Consider the following 14,242-nt stretch of genomic DNA (forward strand, 5'->3'; position numbering starts at 1 on the left):
CAAGGCACGCCTCAGCTCGGTAGGGCTCGGCACGGCTCAGCCCAGCCCAGCGGGCTCCCGAGGGCCTCGGCCTAGCTCGGCTCAACCCGGCCCGGTTCGGCTCGGCACAGCGCCAGGAGGGGGCGTGGCCGCCGAGGGGGCGTGGCCACCCACGGGCGTGTCCCGAGCGGGGGCGTGGCCACGCGGGGGCGGGGCGGCGGCGGCGCCGGTGCCGGGGAGCGCAGCGATGGCGGCGGCGGAGCTGGAGCGGCTGCGGATGGCGGGGGCCGGCATGGCCATCGCCGTGCTCACCAGCGGCGGCGACGCGCAAGGTGGGGGCCCGGGGGTGGCCGGGGGCCGCTGCCGAGCTCCCCGTGGGCCGCGGGGATGCGGCGGGTCCAGAGTCCTCGGTGCCGCGGGGGCCTCTGGGACGCGCCACGGGGACACGGGACACGGGGACACGGGATGTGGGGACACGGGACGTGGGGGACACGGGATGTGGGGACATGGAACACGGGGGACAAGGGATATGGGGCCAGGGGACATGGGGGACACGAGATGTGGGGACGTGGGACATGAGATACAAGGGATATGGGGACATGAGACATGGGGGAGAAGGGATATGGGAGACACAGGGACATGGGGGACACGGGACATGGGGTACGGAGGACACAGGATACGGGAGACATGGGGACATGGGATACAGGGACACAGGATATGGGGGACACGGGATATGGGGACATGGGACATGTGGGATATGGGACACATGGGACATGGGATGTGGGGACACGAGGGACACGGGACACATGGGGACAGCCATGCCCCAGCATGATGGAACTGTCGGGGGTCCCCTCCTGGCTCGGGGGGGGTTGGCCTGTGGAGCCCTGCCGCCACGCATCACTTGTGGGGGTCCCCTGTGGAGCCCCCCCATACTACTCGCCGTCACATCCCGCTTGGCAGGCATGAACGCTGCCGTCCGCGCCGTCACCCGCATGGGCATCTACGTGGGAGCCAAGGTCTTCCTCATCTATGAGGTTTGCCCACCCCCCGCTCCCCCCAAAAGCCGCTTGGCCCCGTTTTCATTCATTTACCTGTTTGTTCTGCGCTCGGGGACCTCACCTCCACATCCCCGCAGGGCTACGAGGGGCTGGTGGAAGGAGGTGACAACATCAAGCAAGCCACCTGGCTCAGCGTCTCCAACATCATCCAGCTGGTGAGCCTCCCCCGGCGCCCCTAACCCTAAACTCTAACCCGCGAGAGGAGCCGGGGGCCGTCACCCCCTCCCGTGTCCCCCCCCTCCCCGTCCCCGGCAGGGCGGCACGGTCATCGGCAGCGCCCGCTGCAAGGCCTTCACCACCCGGGAGGGCCGCCTGCGGGCCGCCCGCAACCTGGTGGAGCACGGCATCACCAACCTGTGCGTCATCGGCGGCGACGGCAGCCTGACGGGCGCCGACATCTTCCGCGCCGAGTGGGGCGGGCTGCTGGACGAGCTGCTGCGGGACGGTGCGTGGCCCCGGGGGGGGGCGAGGGGGGGTCCCCTGGGACGGGAGGTCGGAAGGGCTCCGGAGCTGAAAGCCCGGCTCTGTGGGAATCGGGGAGCAGGGCAGATCAGCGAGGAGGTGGCGAAGGCGAACGGGCGGCTGAACATCGTGGGGCTGGTGGGCTCCATCGACAACGACTTCTGCGGCACCGACATGACCATCGGCACCGACTCGGCGCTGCACCGCATCATGGAGGTGATCGACGCCATCACCACCACAGCGCAGAGGTGAGCGGGACGGGCTGCCCCTCGTCCCCGGCTGCTGGCACCCATGGGCGCACGACCCAGCCTCCCTCCTCCTCCTCCTCTTCCTCCCTTCGTTCTCCTTGCAGCCACCAGCGGACGTTCGTGCTGGAGGTGATGGGCCGGCACTGCGGGTGAGGACCACCGCCGGGGGCAGCTCCGGCACTGCTGCGTTTTGGGACCCTGGGGACATGCGGGTGCCAACGCCGCTCCCCCTGCAGGTACCTGGCGCTGGTGTCCGGGCTGGCCTCGGGGGCCGACTGGCTCTTCATCCCCGAATCCCCTCCGGAGGACGGCTGGGAGGACATGATGTGCGAGAGGCTCGGGGAGGTGAGAGGGGACCCGTCCCCTGCGACCCCCACTGGGGACCACGGGCAGGGTGCTCGGGGCAGGGACGGACCCAGGTAAGGCTGATTTTGCCCACGTGTTTTTTCCTTCCCCCTCCCCACGCCACGCCAGACGCGCAGCCGAGGGTCGCGGCTCAACATCATCATCATCGCGGAGGGCGCCATCGACCGCAACGGCAAGCCCATCTCCTCCAACTACGTGAAGGACGTAAGGCCCTGCTCCACCAGCACCCGCTCCCCCGGCCGCGGCCGGATCCTGCCCGGCCTGACGGCCTCTCCGCTCCGCAGCTGGTGGTGCAGCGCCTGGGCTTCGACACGCGGGTCACCGTCCTGGGCCACGTGCAGCGCGGGGGGACGCCCTCAGCCTTCGACCGCGTGCTGGTGGGTCCTGGGCAGGGGGGGGGCTGCCGCGGGAGGGGGCCAGGAGCTCGGAAAAGGGCTGGGAGCACGGCAGGGGGGGGGACCTGGGGGAACCCAGCTTGATGACAAGGATGTGCCAGCTTGGATCAAGCTCACACAGTCCCCCCAGGCGCAGCCCCATTTTCCTTAATTTGCTGTGAAATCACCACTTTTAAATAATGTAGTGGTTTTCCGGCCGTAAATAGGAAATGATCAAGCAAACCCCAATGCTTCATTTCTAAGCGCGCGCACCCATAGCGAGGTGCAGGCATCGGCGAGGGTGGCACTGGAGTGATGCCCCGATGGGTGTCCCCCCCCTGCCCCAAAACCATTTCCAGAGCAGCAAGATGGGGATGGAGGCGGTGATGGCGCTGCTGGAGGCCACCCCGGACACCCCTGCCTGCGTGGTGAGCCTGTCGGGGAACCAGTCGGTGCGGCTGCCCCTGATGGAGTGCGTCCAGGTGGTGAGTACGCGGTGGCACCGGGGGTCCCCGGGGGCATGGAGCCGGTGGCGGCCCCGGTTTTGCCTCCTGGCCCCGGAAGGTTGGGGTGGGCGGTGGGGTTGTCCTGCTCCCCTCACCCCAGGCACGGGCGTCACGGCGCTCATCTCTCCCCCAAGACGAAGGACGTGCAGAAGGCCATGGACGAGAAGAGGTTTGAGGAGGCAATCCAGCTCCGTGGGAGGTGAGGAGCAGGGTGGTGGCCACCACAGGGGACTGGGAGGTGTCCCCAGAGGTCCCGCTGGAGTGGGAGCTCTCCACTCGAGCCATCGTTGTCCTCGCAGGAGCTTTGAAAACAACTGGAACATCTACAAGATGTTGGCACACCAGAAGCCAGCGCAGGAGAAGGTAAGGGACAGTGGCGGGACGTCCCCTCCATCATCACCTCTGCTTTCAAGGGGAACGGGCACGTGCAGTGGCCAAGCCACCGTCCCCATTGTGCCACCTCCGTCCCCGCAGAGCCCCTTCAGCTTGGCCATCCTGAACGTGGGTGCCCCCGCCGCCGGCATGAATGCGGCCGTCCGGTCGGCCGTGCGCATCAGCATCTGCCAGGGCCACACCGTCTACACGGTGAACGACGGCTTCGAGGGTTTGGCCAAGGGACAGGTCAGCGCGCCGGCTCCAAAAACCCCAGAGGGCTTGTGAGAGGGGTGGCCGGGCTGTCCCCAGCCCCAAAAACGGGCGCTGCTTCTTGCAGATCCGCGAGGTGGGCTGGCACGACGTGGCGGGCTGGCTGGGACGCGGCGGGTCCATGCTGGGCACCAAGCGGTAAGTGGTCTGTGCCGGGGGACGCCGCTGTCACCCGGCCTCTCGAGGACCTCGTGGTCCTCACCCCGCCGTCCTTCCCCTCCGCAGCACTCTGCCCAAGACCTGCATGGAGAAGATCGTGGAGAACGTGCGGAAATTCAACATCCATGCTCTGCTGGTCATCGGGGGGTTCGAGGTGCGGGGAGAGCCTTTTCCACGGGCTGGGGAGGGCAGGGCTTTGAAAGCGCCCCGTGGCATCACCGGAGGGAGGTGGCAGCTCCTGCACCTCTGCGTGGGGACACGGAGGAGGGACGGGACCGGCCCCGTGCAACGGGGCAGTTTGGGACCCTGCTGACGGCCGTGCCCGTGGCAGGCGTACGAGGGGGTGCTGCAGCTGGTGGAAGCCCGCGGGCAGTACGAGGAGCTGTGCATCATCATGTGCGTCATCCCCGCCACCATCAGCAACAACGTGCCCGGCACCGACTTCAGCCTGGGCTCGGACACGGCCGTCAACGCAGCCATGGAGGTGAGGGGCAGCGGTGAGGGGTCCCCCGCTCGCCCCCAGGGGGCTTTGCCCGTGCGACCCCATCCCCGACTTTGTCCCGGCGCAGAGCTGCGACCGCATCAAGCAGTCGGCGTCGGGCACCAAGCGCCGCGTCTTCATCGTGGAGACCATGGGAGGCTACTGCGGGTACCTGTCCACTGTCACCGGCATCGCGGTGGGCGCCGACGCCGCCTACGTGTACGAAGACCCCTTCACCATCCACGACCTGAAGGTGAGCAGCCCCCGGGCTCCTGCCGGCATCGCTGGGGTGAAAAAAAAGGAAGGAAAACGAGGACGGGGCGGGCTCCGGAGGAGGTCTGGTGGGATCAGGGGAACGTGGGGTGGACGCAGGAGGCCTGGGACGTGCCGGTGGTTTGTCTCGCAGGCCAACGTGGAGCACTTGACTGACAAAATGAAGACGGACATCCAGAGAGGGCTGGTGCTGCGGTGAGTCGGGGGTCCCCCGGGGCGCAGGGACACCTTGGGGGCGCCAAGTGAAGGAGCGCCCCCCCCCCCCTTCCCTCTGCTCCCCCAGCAATGAGAAGTGTCACGAGCACTACACCACCGAGTTCCTCTACAACCTCTACTCCTCCGAGGGCAAAGGGATCTTCGACTGCAGGATCAACGTCCTGGGCCACCTCCAGCAGGTACTGCGGGGGACGGGAGGGCCACCAGCACCGTGCCACGTGCCGCGGGGGCTTGACATCAGCGTTTCTTTGCACCCAGGGCGGGGCCCCGACCCCCTTTGACCGCAACTACGGGACCAAGCTGGGGGTGAAGGCCGTGCTGTGGATGTCGGAGAAGCTGCAGGAGGTCTACCGCAAGGGTGAGCCAAGGGTCGGGGGGACACCGGTGGCACCAGGCAGCTGGGCCGCTGTCCCCACTGCGAGGTGACCGCAGCCGGCCGCGTCCCCGCAGGGCGCGTGTTTGCCAACTCGGCCGACTCCGCCTGCGTGATCGGGCTGAGGAAGAAGGTGGTGGCCTTCAGCCCCGTGACGGAGCTCAAGAAAGTCACGGATTTTGAGTAAGTCCCCGTCCCCTGTCCGTGGGGACCTTCCTGATGCTGGTGGTGGGGGCCACCGTCCCCAGGGGCCAATGGAGAGCCGTGTCCCCCCTCGTAGGCACCGGCTGCCCCAGGAGCAGTGGTGGCTGAACCTGCGGCTGATGCTGAAGATGCTGGCCAACTACCAGATCAGCCTGACCGAGTACATCTCGGGGACGATGGAGCACGTCACCCGGCGCACGCTCAGCATCGAGAAGGGCTTCTAGGGGCTGTCCCCGAGTGCATCCTCCCCAAACCCTGCCCGAAATCACTGGTTCAAGGGCTGGGCCCTGCGCGGATGGGGACAAGGAGGCTTCCTCGAGCCCAGCCGTGCAGCCCAGCCCCGTAATCATCCTCTTCTAGTTTATTCCTGTTATTTAATGATGGGGTTATCCTGATTCCTTCTTTTGTGGCTTGACCGCCCCAACCAAGTGCTGCTTTTAGCTGAGCGCGCTCGGCGCAGGAGGGGAGCGGAGGAGCAGGCGCCGCTGTGCCGGAGCGGGCAGGGGATGGCCCCGGGGGCTTCCTCTGCCCGGTGAAGCCCCCGGCTCCATCCCCCCGAGTTGTTTCGGCACAGAGGTCCTGGCAAGCCCCTGTCCCCGGCCACCTTGCATGACGCTTGGCTGTGACCACCACCACCAACTCGTGGCCCTGGGGCTGTTGCCCGTCATCTCACCACCGCTCCGTGACCCCCCCCACGTCTCGTACCATCGCGGCGTCTCTCGCGTCTTAGAGATAAAACCCGCTGGAGCCAAAGCTGCCTCGCCGGCGTGGTCACTGGGCGCCGTGTCCCCGCGGGGAGGACCGGGGCCAATTGTCCCCATGGGGTGGGCATTGGGATCGGGGGACAGTCCTGCACTGAGGCTGGTTTCTGGGGAGCGGGCGTGAGAAAGCTGAGCTGCAGACCATGTGCCAGAGCCGGATTAACGCCGGGACGGGAGGTTTCCCTGGTGTGTGCATCCCAAGCAGGGGTCCTGGGAGAGCAGGACCATGGGCGGCCTCTCCCATGCATGGGTCTCTCCAGTGGGTGCAAATTCAGCGTCCCTCTGCGGGGCGACCTGGCAACCCTGGAGGAAAATCGCTTCTCCCTTGGTTTGGTTCCCACCTCCAAGAGAAGTTCAAAGCTGACTTCCCGGGGCGACACGCGTGGCTTTCACGCAGTTTCTCAGGGTGGCTGCCAAGTGCCACGGCCCCAGCTCGCAGCACTGGGGCTCGGCCGATGCCAGACATCAAATTTCCCAGGACTTGTCCCTCCCGGGGCCAGGCCGATGGGACCTCACCAGCACGGGGATGTGTCACAGTGCTGGGGTTTGGACACAGAGTTGTTTTCTTTCCCGTGGAGTTGTCCCCAGTGGCGAGCCCCCTTTGATTTTAAGGGCAACAGAGCTTTTCCCCCAGCTGGCCATGGTACTTATTTTAAGCTCTGGACAAAGACGATAATTAGCGCATTGTCCCTGCCAGAGCTGAGCGTGCAGAGAAGCAGCAGAACTTGCTGATGAAGGAAACATCGCGGCTTTTCCCGGGCGGTACCTGCTCCGGGGACCCCAGGCAGAGCCTGCAGGTCCCCCGGGGGACAGGACGGCGGGCTCGGGAGCAGCAGGGGCACTTGGCGGCCGGAGCAGCGGCACCAGCCAAGTATGACAAGCGGGGCACGTAGGCGGGGAGCTGTGCACAGGGACAGTGGTGCTGGCGGGGATTAGCAGCACAGCTTCTCTGAGCTGGGAGAGGAGGAGCTGCGTTGGAGCAGCCCCAGGCCATGGCAAACCATCGCTCCATCAGCCACCCAACCCCCCTGGCAAACCACGATGCCTGCTCTGGCCGCTCTCCTCCTGGCAAAGCGGGGGGCACCTGGCCAGGGGGTGTCTACCAGCGCGCCCCGTGGTCCCCAGCGCAGACAGGCGCGATTTCTGCCGCCGAGCAGTCTGCGGAGGCAGCCTGGGAGAAGACTTTTAACCTCGGCCCAAGGGCAAGATGCACATGAGATGACGGGTAAGCCTCTGGGGCCTTGGCTGTCAAGGGAATTCTGGTATATTATAAAATCACCCTGAGCGGTTAAATACAGCTGGGTTTAACGCAGCAGGCAAGAACTAGGTCAGCCGAGGAGTTGAAAGCATCAGCAGTCCTCACCCGAAGGACACACTGTGCCCCCTCACACCAAGGCCACGTAGCTGTGCTTGCGTGCACAGGGCAGTCGACGTCCCCGAGGAGCGCTCCCTCCCGCCAGCGTGACGCAGCGTGGGGGACTCGGAGCCCTGTGCTGACACCAGGAATAGAGACACGAGAGGCCACCAAGGGCCACGTCCCCACCGCTCGGGTCTTGCCCCGGCAGGCTTTGCACCTCTGCACAGAGCGCACCGAGCATTGCTCGGTCTCTTTTCCTTCCTGCAGCCACTGAGAGTGAAGCACCCTCAGACAGCAGCTCGGCGGCAGGGAGGTGCAGCAGTTATTCTGGTCTCGAGCAGCGCTGTGGTTGCATGAAGCATTTCATGTCCAGTGGAGCGGGAGGGAGCAGGGGCCAACAGCCGCCCCGCAGCTAACAATGCGAGCCGTGACCCAGACGTAACAGAGCAATGCCCAGAGTCAGTTGTTCTCACGATGGTTGCTGAGCCCCAGCCACAACTCACGCATCCTAGAGGGAAAATAGCTTTTATTCGGTACGTCACAACGTTTCAGTCAGTATTTAACAGCTCTGTAAAATTTTAGTAAACTCATCTTTCAGTTTAACACCGCCCTGGATACCTGTGCAGTCAGATCACAACGCCTGGCTTTTCTCCCAGACCACAAAACACACAGGGGCATCTCGCTCCGAGGTTAAGTTTCCTTAAGCTGCTCTAATGCCTGCAGGGGCACGCAGAGGTGAAACTAAGCTGAGCATTCAGGATTTGCTGTTTCACCCAGGCTGCACCCAGGTTTTCTCTGGGCCACCTCTCATTGCCGAGTCAGATGCTGGCTGTGCTAACAGGGGCCAGAAAAAGCCAGGAGTTTAAGATAAATTAAGAATTTGATGTTGACCTTCACCATCTGCACCAGACAGTTCTTGACGATTCTTTTAGGCAGCTTCTTCCCACCAGATTCAAACAAATCTTTGTGGCAGAAGCTGCCTTCAGAGCCCGCTACACACAGAGCTGGTGCCGTGACTGGCTGCGTGTTAGTCCAACAGGGAACGGCCTAAAAGCAGCGATTTTCCTGGCTGCTGGCAGGCTTTGCCAACGCCTTCGGTCACAGAGCGCAGCAGCACCTCTGTCCGCAGCCCTGCTGGCTTTTGCTTGCTGATCCCCCTGCAGCTCCCACAACATGGCCCCAGCCACACGAGATGTGATTTAATGGAGCCCGCTATGCAAAGAGGAAAGCTCCCGAGAGCCGGATCCTGCCAGCGCGACGTGCACAGCCAGGGGCAATGTCAGGAGAGCTAAAGGGGCAGTTTCCTCGCAGCCTGCATCACCCTGTCCGTGGGGGAAGCGCAGCAGGATGCGCTGAGGCTTTGGCTGTAGCCAGGCATGTGTGGGCAGAGCGGTGCTGCTGGGCTGGGGCAGGCTCCCCGGCTCAGAGCGCTCCGGGAGATTTGTAACAGGCACCGTCACTCCTCCTGCAGCTCCTTCTTCCGAAAGGCCTGCAGCCTTCTCCCCACGGTCTGCTGGACAATCTCCAGACCCTCCACATCCAGTTCCTTCATGAGAAGCAGGATGGCATTCAGCACGTTGTTCTGTTGGGAGGAGACAGACACTGCTTTATACAAGCATGTTAACGCCAGCCTGGAGAACGGGGTGCTTGATTTTCCAAGAGCTGCTCCTTCTAGGAACTCCCCCACCACCGCTGCCAGCTGCGTGCAACAGGCACACGCACCTACGGGGACAAACCAACCCACCCTGAGGCCGAGAGGGGCAGAGGCTGCCTGGGAGGAAGCTAACAGGAACACAGGACAGACTCGTCCACCCAGTCCTGCGCCAGCTGCCCACATGCCTCTGCCTCCTGGGCACCCTGCAAGCTGCCTCCTGTAAGGAAAAGCACGTTGAGCTGAGCAGTTGCCCTCCCTCTCCAGTGTGACCGTGTGTAGAGTGGGAAGGGATGTGCCCCTTCTGCTCTGAGGCAGAGAGTCCCGACAGCAGCAGCTGGAGGGAACCTTTGAAGGTCCCCAGCCCAACCTCCCACCAACGCGGGACCGCTGCCAGCGCCACACAGCAGCTCTGTCAACCCACGTCTTGAAAACCTCCAGAGGGAGATTCCACAGCCTCCCTACATACCTTTTAGGGAAAATATTTTTCCTAATGTCCAACCTGAACATCCCCAGCTGCAATCTGTGGCCAAGTCCCCTTGTTTAATGTTTTCTTTCCAAGAAAAAGAGGAAAAAAAGAGGAAAAAGGCCAAGGCCTGCAGTACTCATAATACTGCAAAGGAAGCTTAAAGCATGAATGAACGAGAGACTGCGGGCAGCAGCGAGCGGAACGAGGCAGAACATGGTCCAGATCTGGCTCTGGCCTTCCCATGCCAATTGAAGCGATGGCACCGAGCCCAGCATGCAGCAATTCCCAGCTGGGCAGCCAAGATCCACGAGGTTCATCTGGAGCTACGCCACTGAGAGGGCTGAGGAGCCACCTAAGCACTGGATTCAGCAGCCTCCTGTCCCCCAGCTGCATTTCGGTTGCTGCCCAGCTTGTACGTGCTTATAGCACATCCCTGGTGTAAGGACGCGTGTGTTTATGTGCAGACAGATGGAGAGTACAAACCCCACCAGGCTTCCTCCGCACTTGGTGGAAAAAAGAAACACACTGCATGGCGTCTTAAAGATGACAAGCCCTTGGGTCTTCAAAGATACTCACTCTCTTCTTCCGGCTGCAGTCCGTCTCTCGAGGTGAAAAGGAGGAAAATTTGTCCCTGGGAACAGGCTTCATACCAAGCTGCTCTCGAATTTTGCTGAAGAAAAAGGGAGGAAGAAGAAACGTTACCAGGACCAGATGGCAAAACCTTACTCTGCCGGGCCAGTCCCCTACAGTCACGGGCAGCCATGCAAGAAGCATCCAGCCGAAAAAGCTGCTCCCTCCTCATGCCTGAGGCTGGCTGGGACTGACCACGCCGCGCCTCAACGGCACGTGCCACAGGCGGACGTGCGCCAAAGCACGCTGCAGAGGAGCTGAGCAGGAACGGACAGGAGCTCACACGTCAGTGAGGATCCGCGCGGCCGACAGTAAGTAGCCAGCTACAGAAGAGCCTGTTTTGCAGATGGAGAACCAGAGCCACAAGCGCCATTGCCCCAGCCCGGCTCCACCACGCTAACTGGAACAACAGGAACCTGCGCCAGCTGCGGGCCTGGCCGCAGAGCATCGGGCTCGGCTGGCAGGGTCCTTTCACCTCACCCATGAGGTCAGCCCGGGAAGCCCAGCAGCTCACTTGGTCTCCTCCAGACTGAAGTTCAGCAGCTCGCTCTCGGTCTCCGTTGCGGATTCAGCAGCACTGGGCTCAGTGGACTCGGGGCAGCCGTTCTCCACGCTCCTCCTGACCGGCGGGGCTGTGATCTCCTCCCCGTCAACCAGGGCCTGGGACAGTTCTTCCTCTGTCACAGCTGCAAAAGCCAAAACAACAGCCTAGAGCCTGCTGCAACGAGCTCCAGCAGCCCAGGAAGACGGCATCCGTGACCAGGAATGTGCTGCTGCTGCAGAGCTGCACGATGGGGGCTTCACCTAACACCTCTCCTTTGTGCTAGCCCTTTGCTTTCATCCTCCTCCTGCAGTAAAACCCACACAGGAGAACACTGGCGGCTGTCAGCAGCCTCTCTCACAAGGAGAAAGATATCAGGAAGGGATGCAAAGATGCTTCACAGGCTCCAAAAGCCACCAAATTACTGCTAGCAGGTGGAAAAGCTCTTTTTCTATAACCGCAGATCCAATTACAGAATCCGTGTTTGGCCAGAGCGAAGGAGAGAGCTGTGGAAAACCACTAATTAGTAGTACAGTCTCAGCTGTAATGAGCCTCTTTCAGTCCCACGAGTGCTAACTCCGGCACTGCAGGGCACAGAAGGGAGAAAACAGCTCAGGAGCGATGGCTCTCAGAGAGCCTCCGGCAGATCCCGCCTGGCTGAGCATCGCCAGCACGCCGCCCCGCCAGGGAAGGGCCAAAGGACGCCTAACACGAGGAAGCAGCACGTCACTGGTTTCCAGCTTTGCTTCCCAACACCCACCTTGATTATCGAGCTTCTGCAGGCTGGGGAGGTTGCGCAGCACCGTCATCCTGTAGCGGTGGGGGTCCGGCCCGCAGCAGGGATTTTCAGACAGCCACAGGACCCTCAGCCGGGGCAGGTTTTTGAGGTAGAAGAGCTCGTTTAGGCTTCCGATGTTGTTCTTCCTCAGGTAGAGCTCGCTCAGGTTCTGGCACTGGTTGAGCGGCTCGAGGTCCGAGATGCCGTTCACGCTGAAGAGAGAGCAGGGCATGAGCGAGCGGGGAGCCCCCTCACCACGTCCCCCGCAGCATGGCAGCTTTTCAGCCCCTTTTCCTGCACCAGCTTCTCTGAGAAGCCTGATGCCAGCACAAGAAGGGCACTGTTAAGGAGCCTACGGCTTTGCAGGGAACAGAAAGCATTTCCTCTTGGTAATCAGAGGAAAGAATTAGGCAAGTGGGCACTGCTCTCTGCTCAAAATGACAAACAGCTTTTGGTTCCCCCAGCCACCCGTCCCACCGACACCCTTTGCTCCAGCAGCTCCTCAGGCAAGGAGAACATGCCGAAGATTCCCAAGCCAAAAAACTTAAATTTAAAGACCGCAGAGGTTCTGTGCGATCCCCAGGACAGATGAAGGACAGGAGAAATGAGCTTTGTGAGATCCAGGAAAGATTTCAACCAGCCTTCTGCAAACTGGCCCCACACGGGAGCCCTGAAAACCCCATCTAAACCCTGTAGCATGACTTAGGGAGCAAAAATCCTGAGACATTTTAACCGCTCTCGAAACCGGGACTGTTTTCTCAAGTAGCAAGGGGAAAGGTGCAGAGGAGTGAGCTGAAAGATCAGCATTTCCACGTCTCTGCCACTTGAGGAATCGGGCAAGGAGGGCCCAGCAGCTCAGGGACGCAGGCTCAGAGGCAGTAAGGAACCAAAGGCCAGGACGCGGCCCCACGAGACACGTGAGCTCCTCCGCCCTCTCCAAGGCCGGCAGTTTGGCATTCACCTGAATGAGATCACCTCGACGTTGGGCAAATCCCGGCATATCGATATCTAGGCAGGAAGAGAGAGAAATGATAAGCTGCGCTCCCAGGGAGAAGAAGAAAACAAAACAGGACAACACAGCAACTTTAATTGCACACAAGCGAGATAAAAGCAGAAGTAGGAATTCAGGTTTGCTTCAATCCAACCCGGGCTCAGCACCACCAGAGGGATTTGCTGCCAGAGCCAGCGCAGAGCCAGCAGCTCCTCCACCCTCTCAGCATCCCGCTGCTCTCCTGCGCTGGCACCTCCGTGCTGGTTCCCGGAGGGATCCGTCCCTCTTACCGGAGCAGCCCTTTCCTACGGAGGGTACGTGCCTACGAGCCAAACTCCCGAGCAGCCAGGTGAGGACTCGGCTCCCCCCGTCCCCTCCCGGTGCCGGCTCCCTCCAGGCACAGGCGGGGGCTCGCTGGGGCGGGCGCCAGCCCCGAAGGACGGAGGACAGCAGCGCGGTACTTACATCGGTGAGGTGGCTGCCCCTGCGGGAGGAGAGGGGTGTCACGGGAGGACAGGGTGCCACCGCACTGCCCCGGCCTCAGCATCCCCCCACCCGCCATCCCCCTCAACTGGGCGACAGCCCCGGGCCCGTGCTGTGCCCCCACCACGTCCCTGCTGTCCCCACAGCCGGGGGACAGCCCCGTGCCCCCCCAAGGGCCCCCCCCGAGGGGTGTGTGTCACCCACCAGCCCTGCCCGTCCCCATCCCAGGCCTGTCCCCACCCCACCCCTCCCTTCCCCCCCCCCCACCAGCAGTTCAGCCGCCGGACACCGTCGAGCGCCGCGGCCTTGGCGCGGGCCAGCACGGCGCCGCGGGTCAGCCTCATGGCCGCGCCGCGCCGCGTCACGGGGGCGGGGCCGGGGGCGGGGCCACGCGGGGAGGGGGCGGGGCATGGGGGGGCGGGCGCGCAGGCTGCGGGTCCCGCTGCTCCCTGGGGAGCGCCGGCAGCGGTCCCCGTGTCGCTAAGTCCCAGGATGGCACGTCCCAGGGGAGGAAAAAGGGGCACAAGGGGGTGTGGGGCTCGAGGAGGGCCTGGAAGCGTCCTGTCGCCTTCCTCCTCTCTGAGGAAAAAATGGCAGGCGGGGAAAGGGGGAGCCGCAACGCAGCAGGAGCCGTGGGGAGCCCACTGCAGGCAGCAAGGAGGTGAATAAAGCGGCGGGGCAAAGGGAAAAGGGGAAAAGCAGAGAAATCCTCCAAAAGATACCAGCGATCGTCGCCGACAGCGCTACAGCCACACGTAACGCTCCGGGTGCTGAAATAATGACCAGGTGGCAAATCTGGTAGTTCTGTGAGTTACGTTTTAAAACAGTTCAACAGGTGACAGAGGAAGGGAAAAGTGGAGGCAAAAAAGTGGAATTTCCCTCAATTCCTGATTTCAGATGTGTTTGGGTATGTAATAATACATCCACCAGCATAGTTTATTTTCAGGAATGATAGAATGAAGACTACTTGGTGTACCTCGTGTGTTTTATCTGTATTTTTTTCAATTCCCGATTACCAAGTTAGAGAATCGCTTGCTAATGACATCTGTACGTGCTGGCACAACACAAGAGCAATAGGTCTTGTCACACACGTCCAACATGTGCCATTGCAGACCTCTGAGCAAGAACGATGACCTGTCTGTGGCTGATCAGCTCTGCTTGGCTAACAGATAGTCATATGCAACTGGAGAGGAAAAATCCGCTCCCACAAATAATACAAGAGGAGAAAAAATAATTA

General features: G+C 62.3%; 2 protein-coding genes across 3 annotated transcripts; one reads left to right on the forward strand and one right to left on the reverse strand.

Annotated features, from left to right (window-relative positions):
- The first annotated feature begins 146 nt into the window (after nucleotides 1–146).
- PFKL (phosphofructokinase, liver type) lies at nucleotides 147–6,097 on the forward strand. 2 transcript variants are annotated; one of them, XM_035334260.1, is made up of 22 exons: nucleotides 147–311; nucleotides 940–1,013; nucleotides 1,115–1,192; nucleotides 1,293–1,482; nucleotides 1,582–1,747; nucleotides 1,852–1,896; nucleotides 1,984–2,092; nucleotides 2,222–2,317; nucleotides 2,398–2,490; nucleotides 2,847–2,972; nucleotides 3,128–3,192; nucleotides 3,293–3,356; nucleotides 3,468–3,614; nucleotides 3,706–3,776; nucleotides 3,864–3,951; nucleotides 4,129–4,281; nucleotides 4,367–4,531; nucleotides 4,685–4,746; nucleotides 4,835–4,946; nucleotides 5,026–5,125; nucleotides 5,218–5,323; nucleotides 5,421–5,568. In XM_035334260.1, the coding sequence occupies exons 1-22, from the start codon at nucleotides 227–229 to the stop codon at nucleotides 5,566–5,568; spliced, it is 2,343 nt and encodes a 780-aa protein (XP_035190151.1). In that variant the 5' UTR covers nucleotides 147–226. The 2 variants fall into 2 exon arrangements, with proteins under 2 accessions (XP_035190151.1, XP_035190150.1); XM_035334259.1 differs by lacking the exon at nucleotides 147–311 and having other exon boundaries at nucleotides 922–1,013; nucleotides 5,421–6,097.
- A 1,874-nt stretch (nucleotides 6,098–7,971) lies between these two features.
- Nucleotides 7,972–13,408, reverse strand: CFAP410 (cilia and flagella associated protein 410). Its single transcript, XM_035334265.1, has 7 exons — nucleotides 13,273–13,408; nucleotides 12,988–13,006; nucleotides 12,493–12,539; nucleotides 11,514–11,743; nucleotides 10,727–10,898; nucleotides 10,159–10,252; nucleotides 7,972–9,044 (listed from the first exon to the last, which is right to left on the reverse strand). The coding sequence occupies exons 1-7, from the start codon at nucleotides 13,347–13,349 to the stop codon at nucleotides 8,919–8,921; spliced, it is 765 nt and encodes a 254-aa protein (XP_035190156.1). The 5' UTR covers nucleotides 13,350–13,408; the 3' UTR covers nucleotides 7,972–8,918.
- Nucleotides 13,409–14,242: the final 834 nt, after the last annotated feature.

This window comes from Oxyura jamaicensis, chromosome 9, assembly GCF_011077185.1.
Source record: "Oxyura jamaicensis isolate SHBP4307 breed ruddy duck chromosome 9, BPBGC_Ojam_1.0, whole genome shotgun sequence".
NCBI classification, from domain to species: Eukaryota; Metazoa; Chordata; class Aves; order Anseriformes; family Anatidae; genus Oxyura; species Oxyura jamaicensis.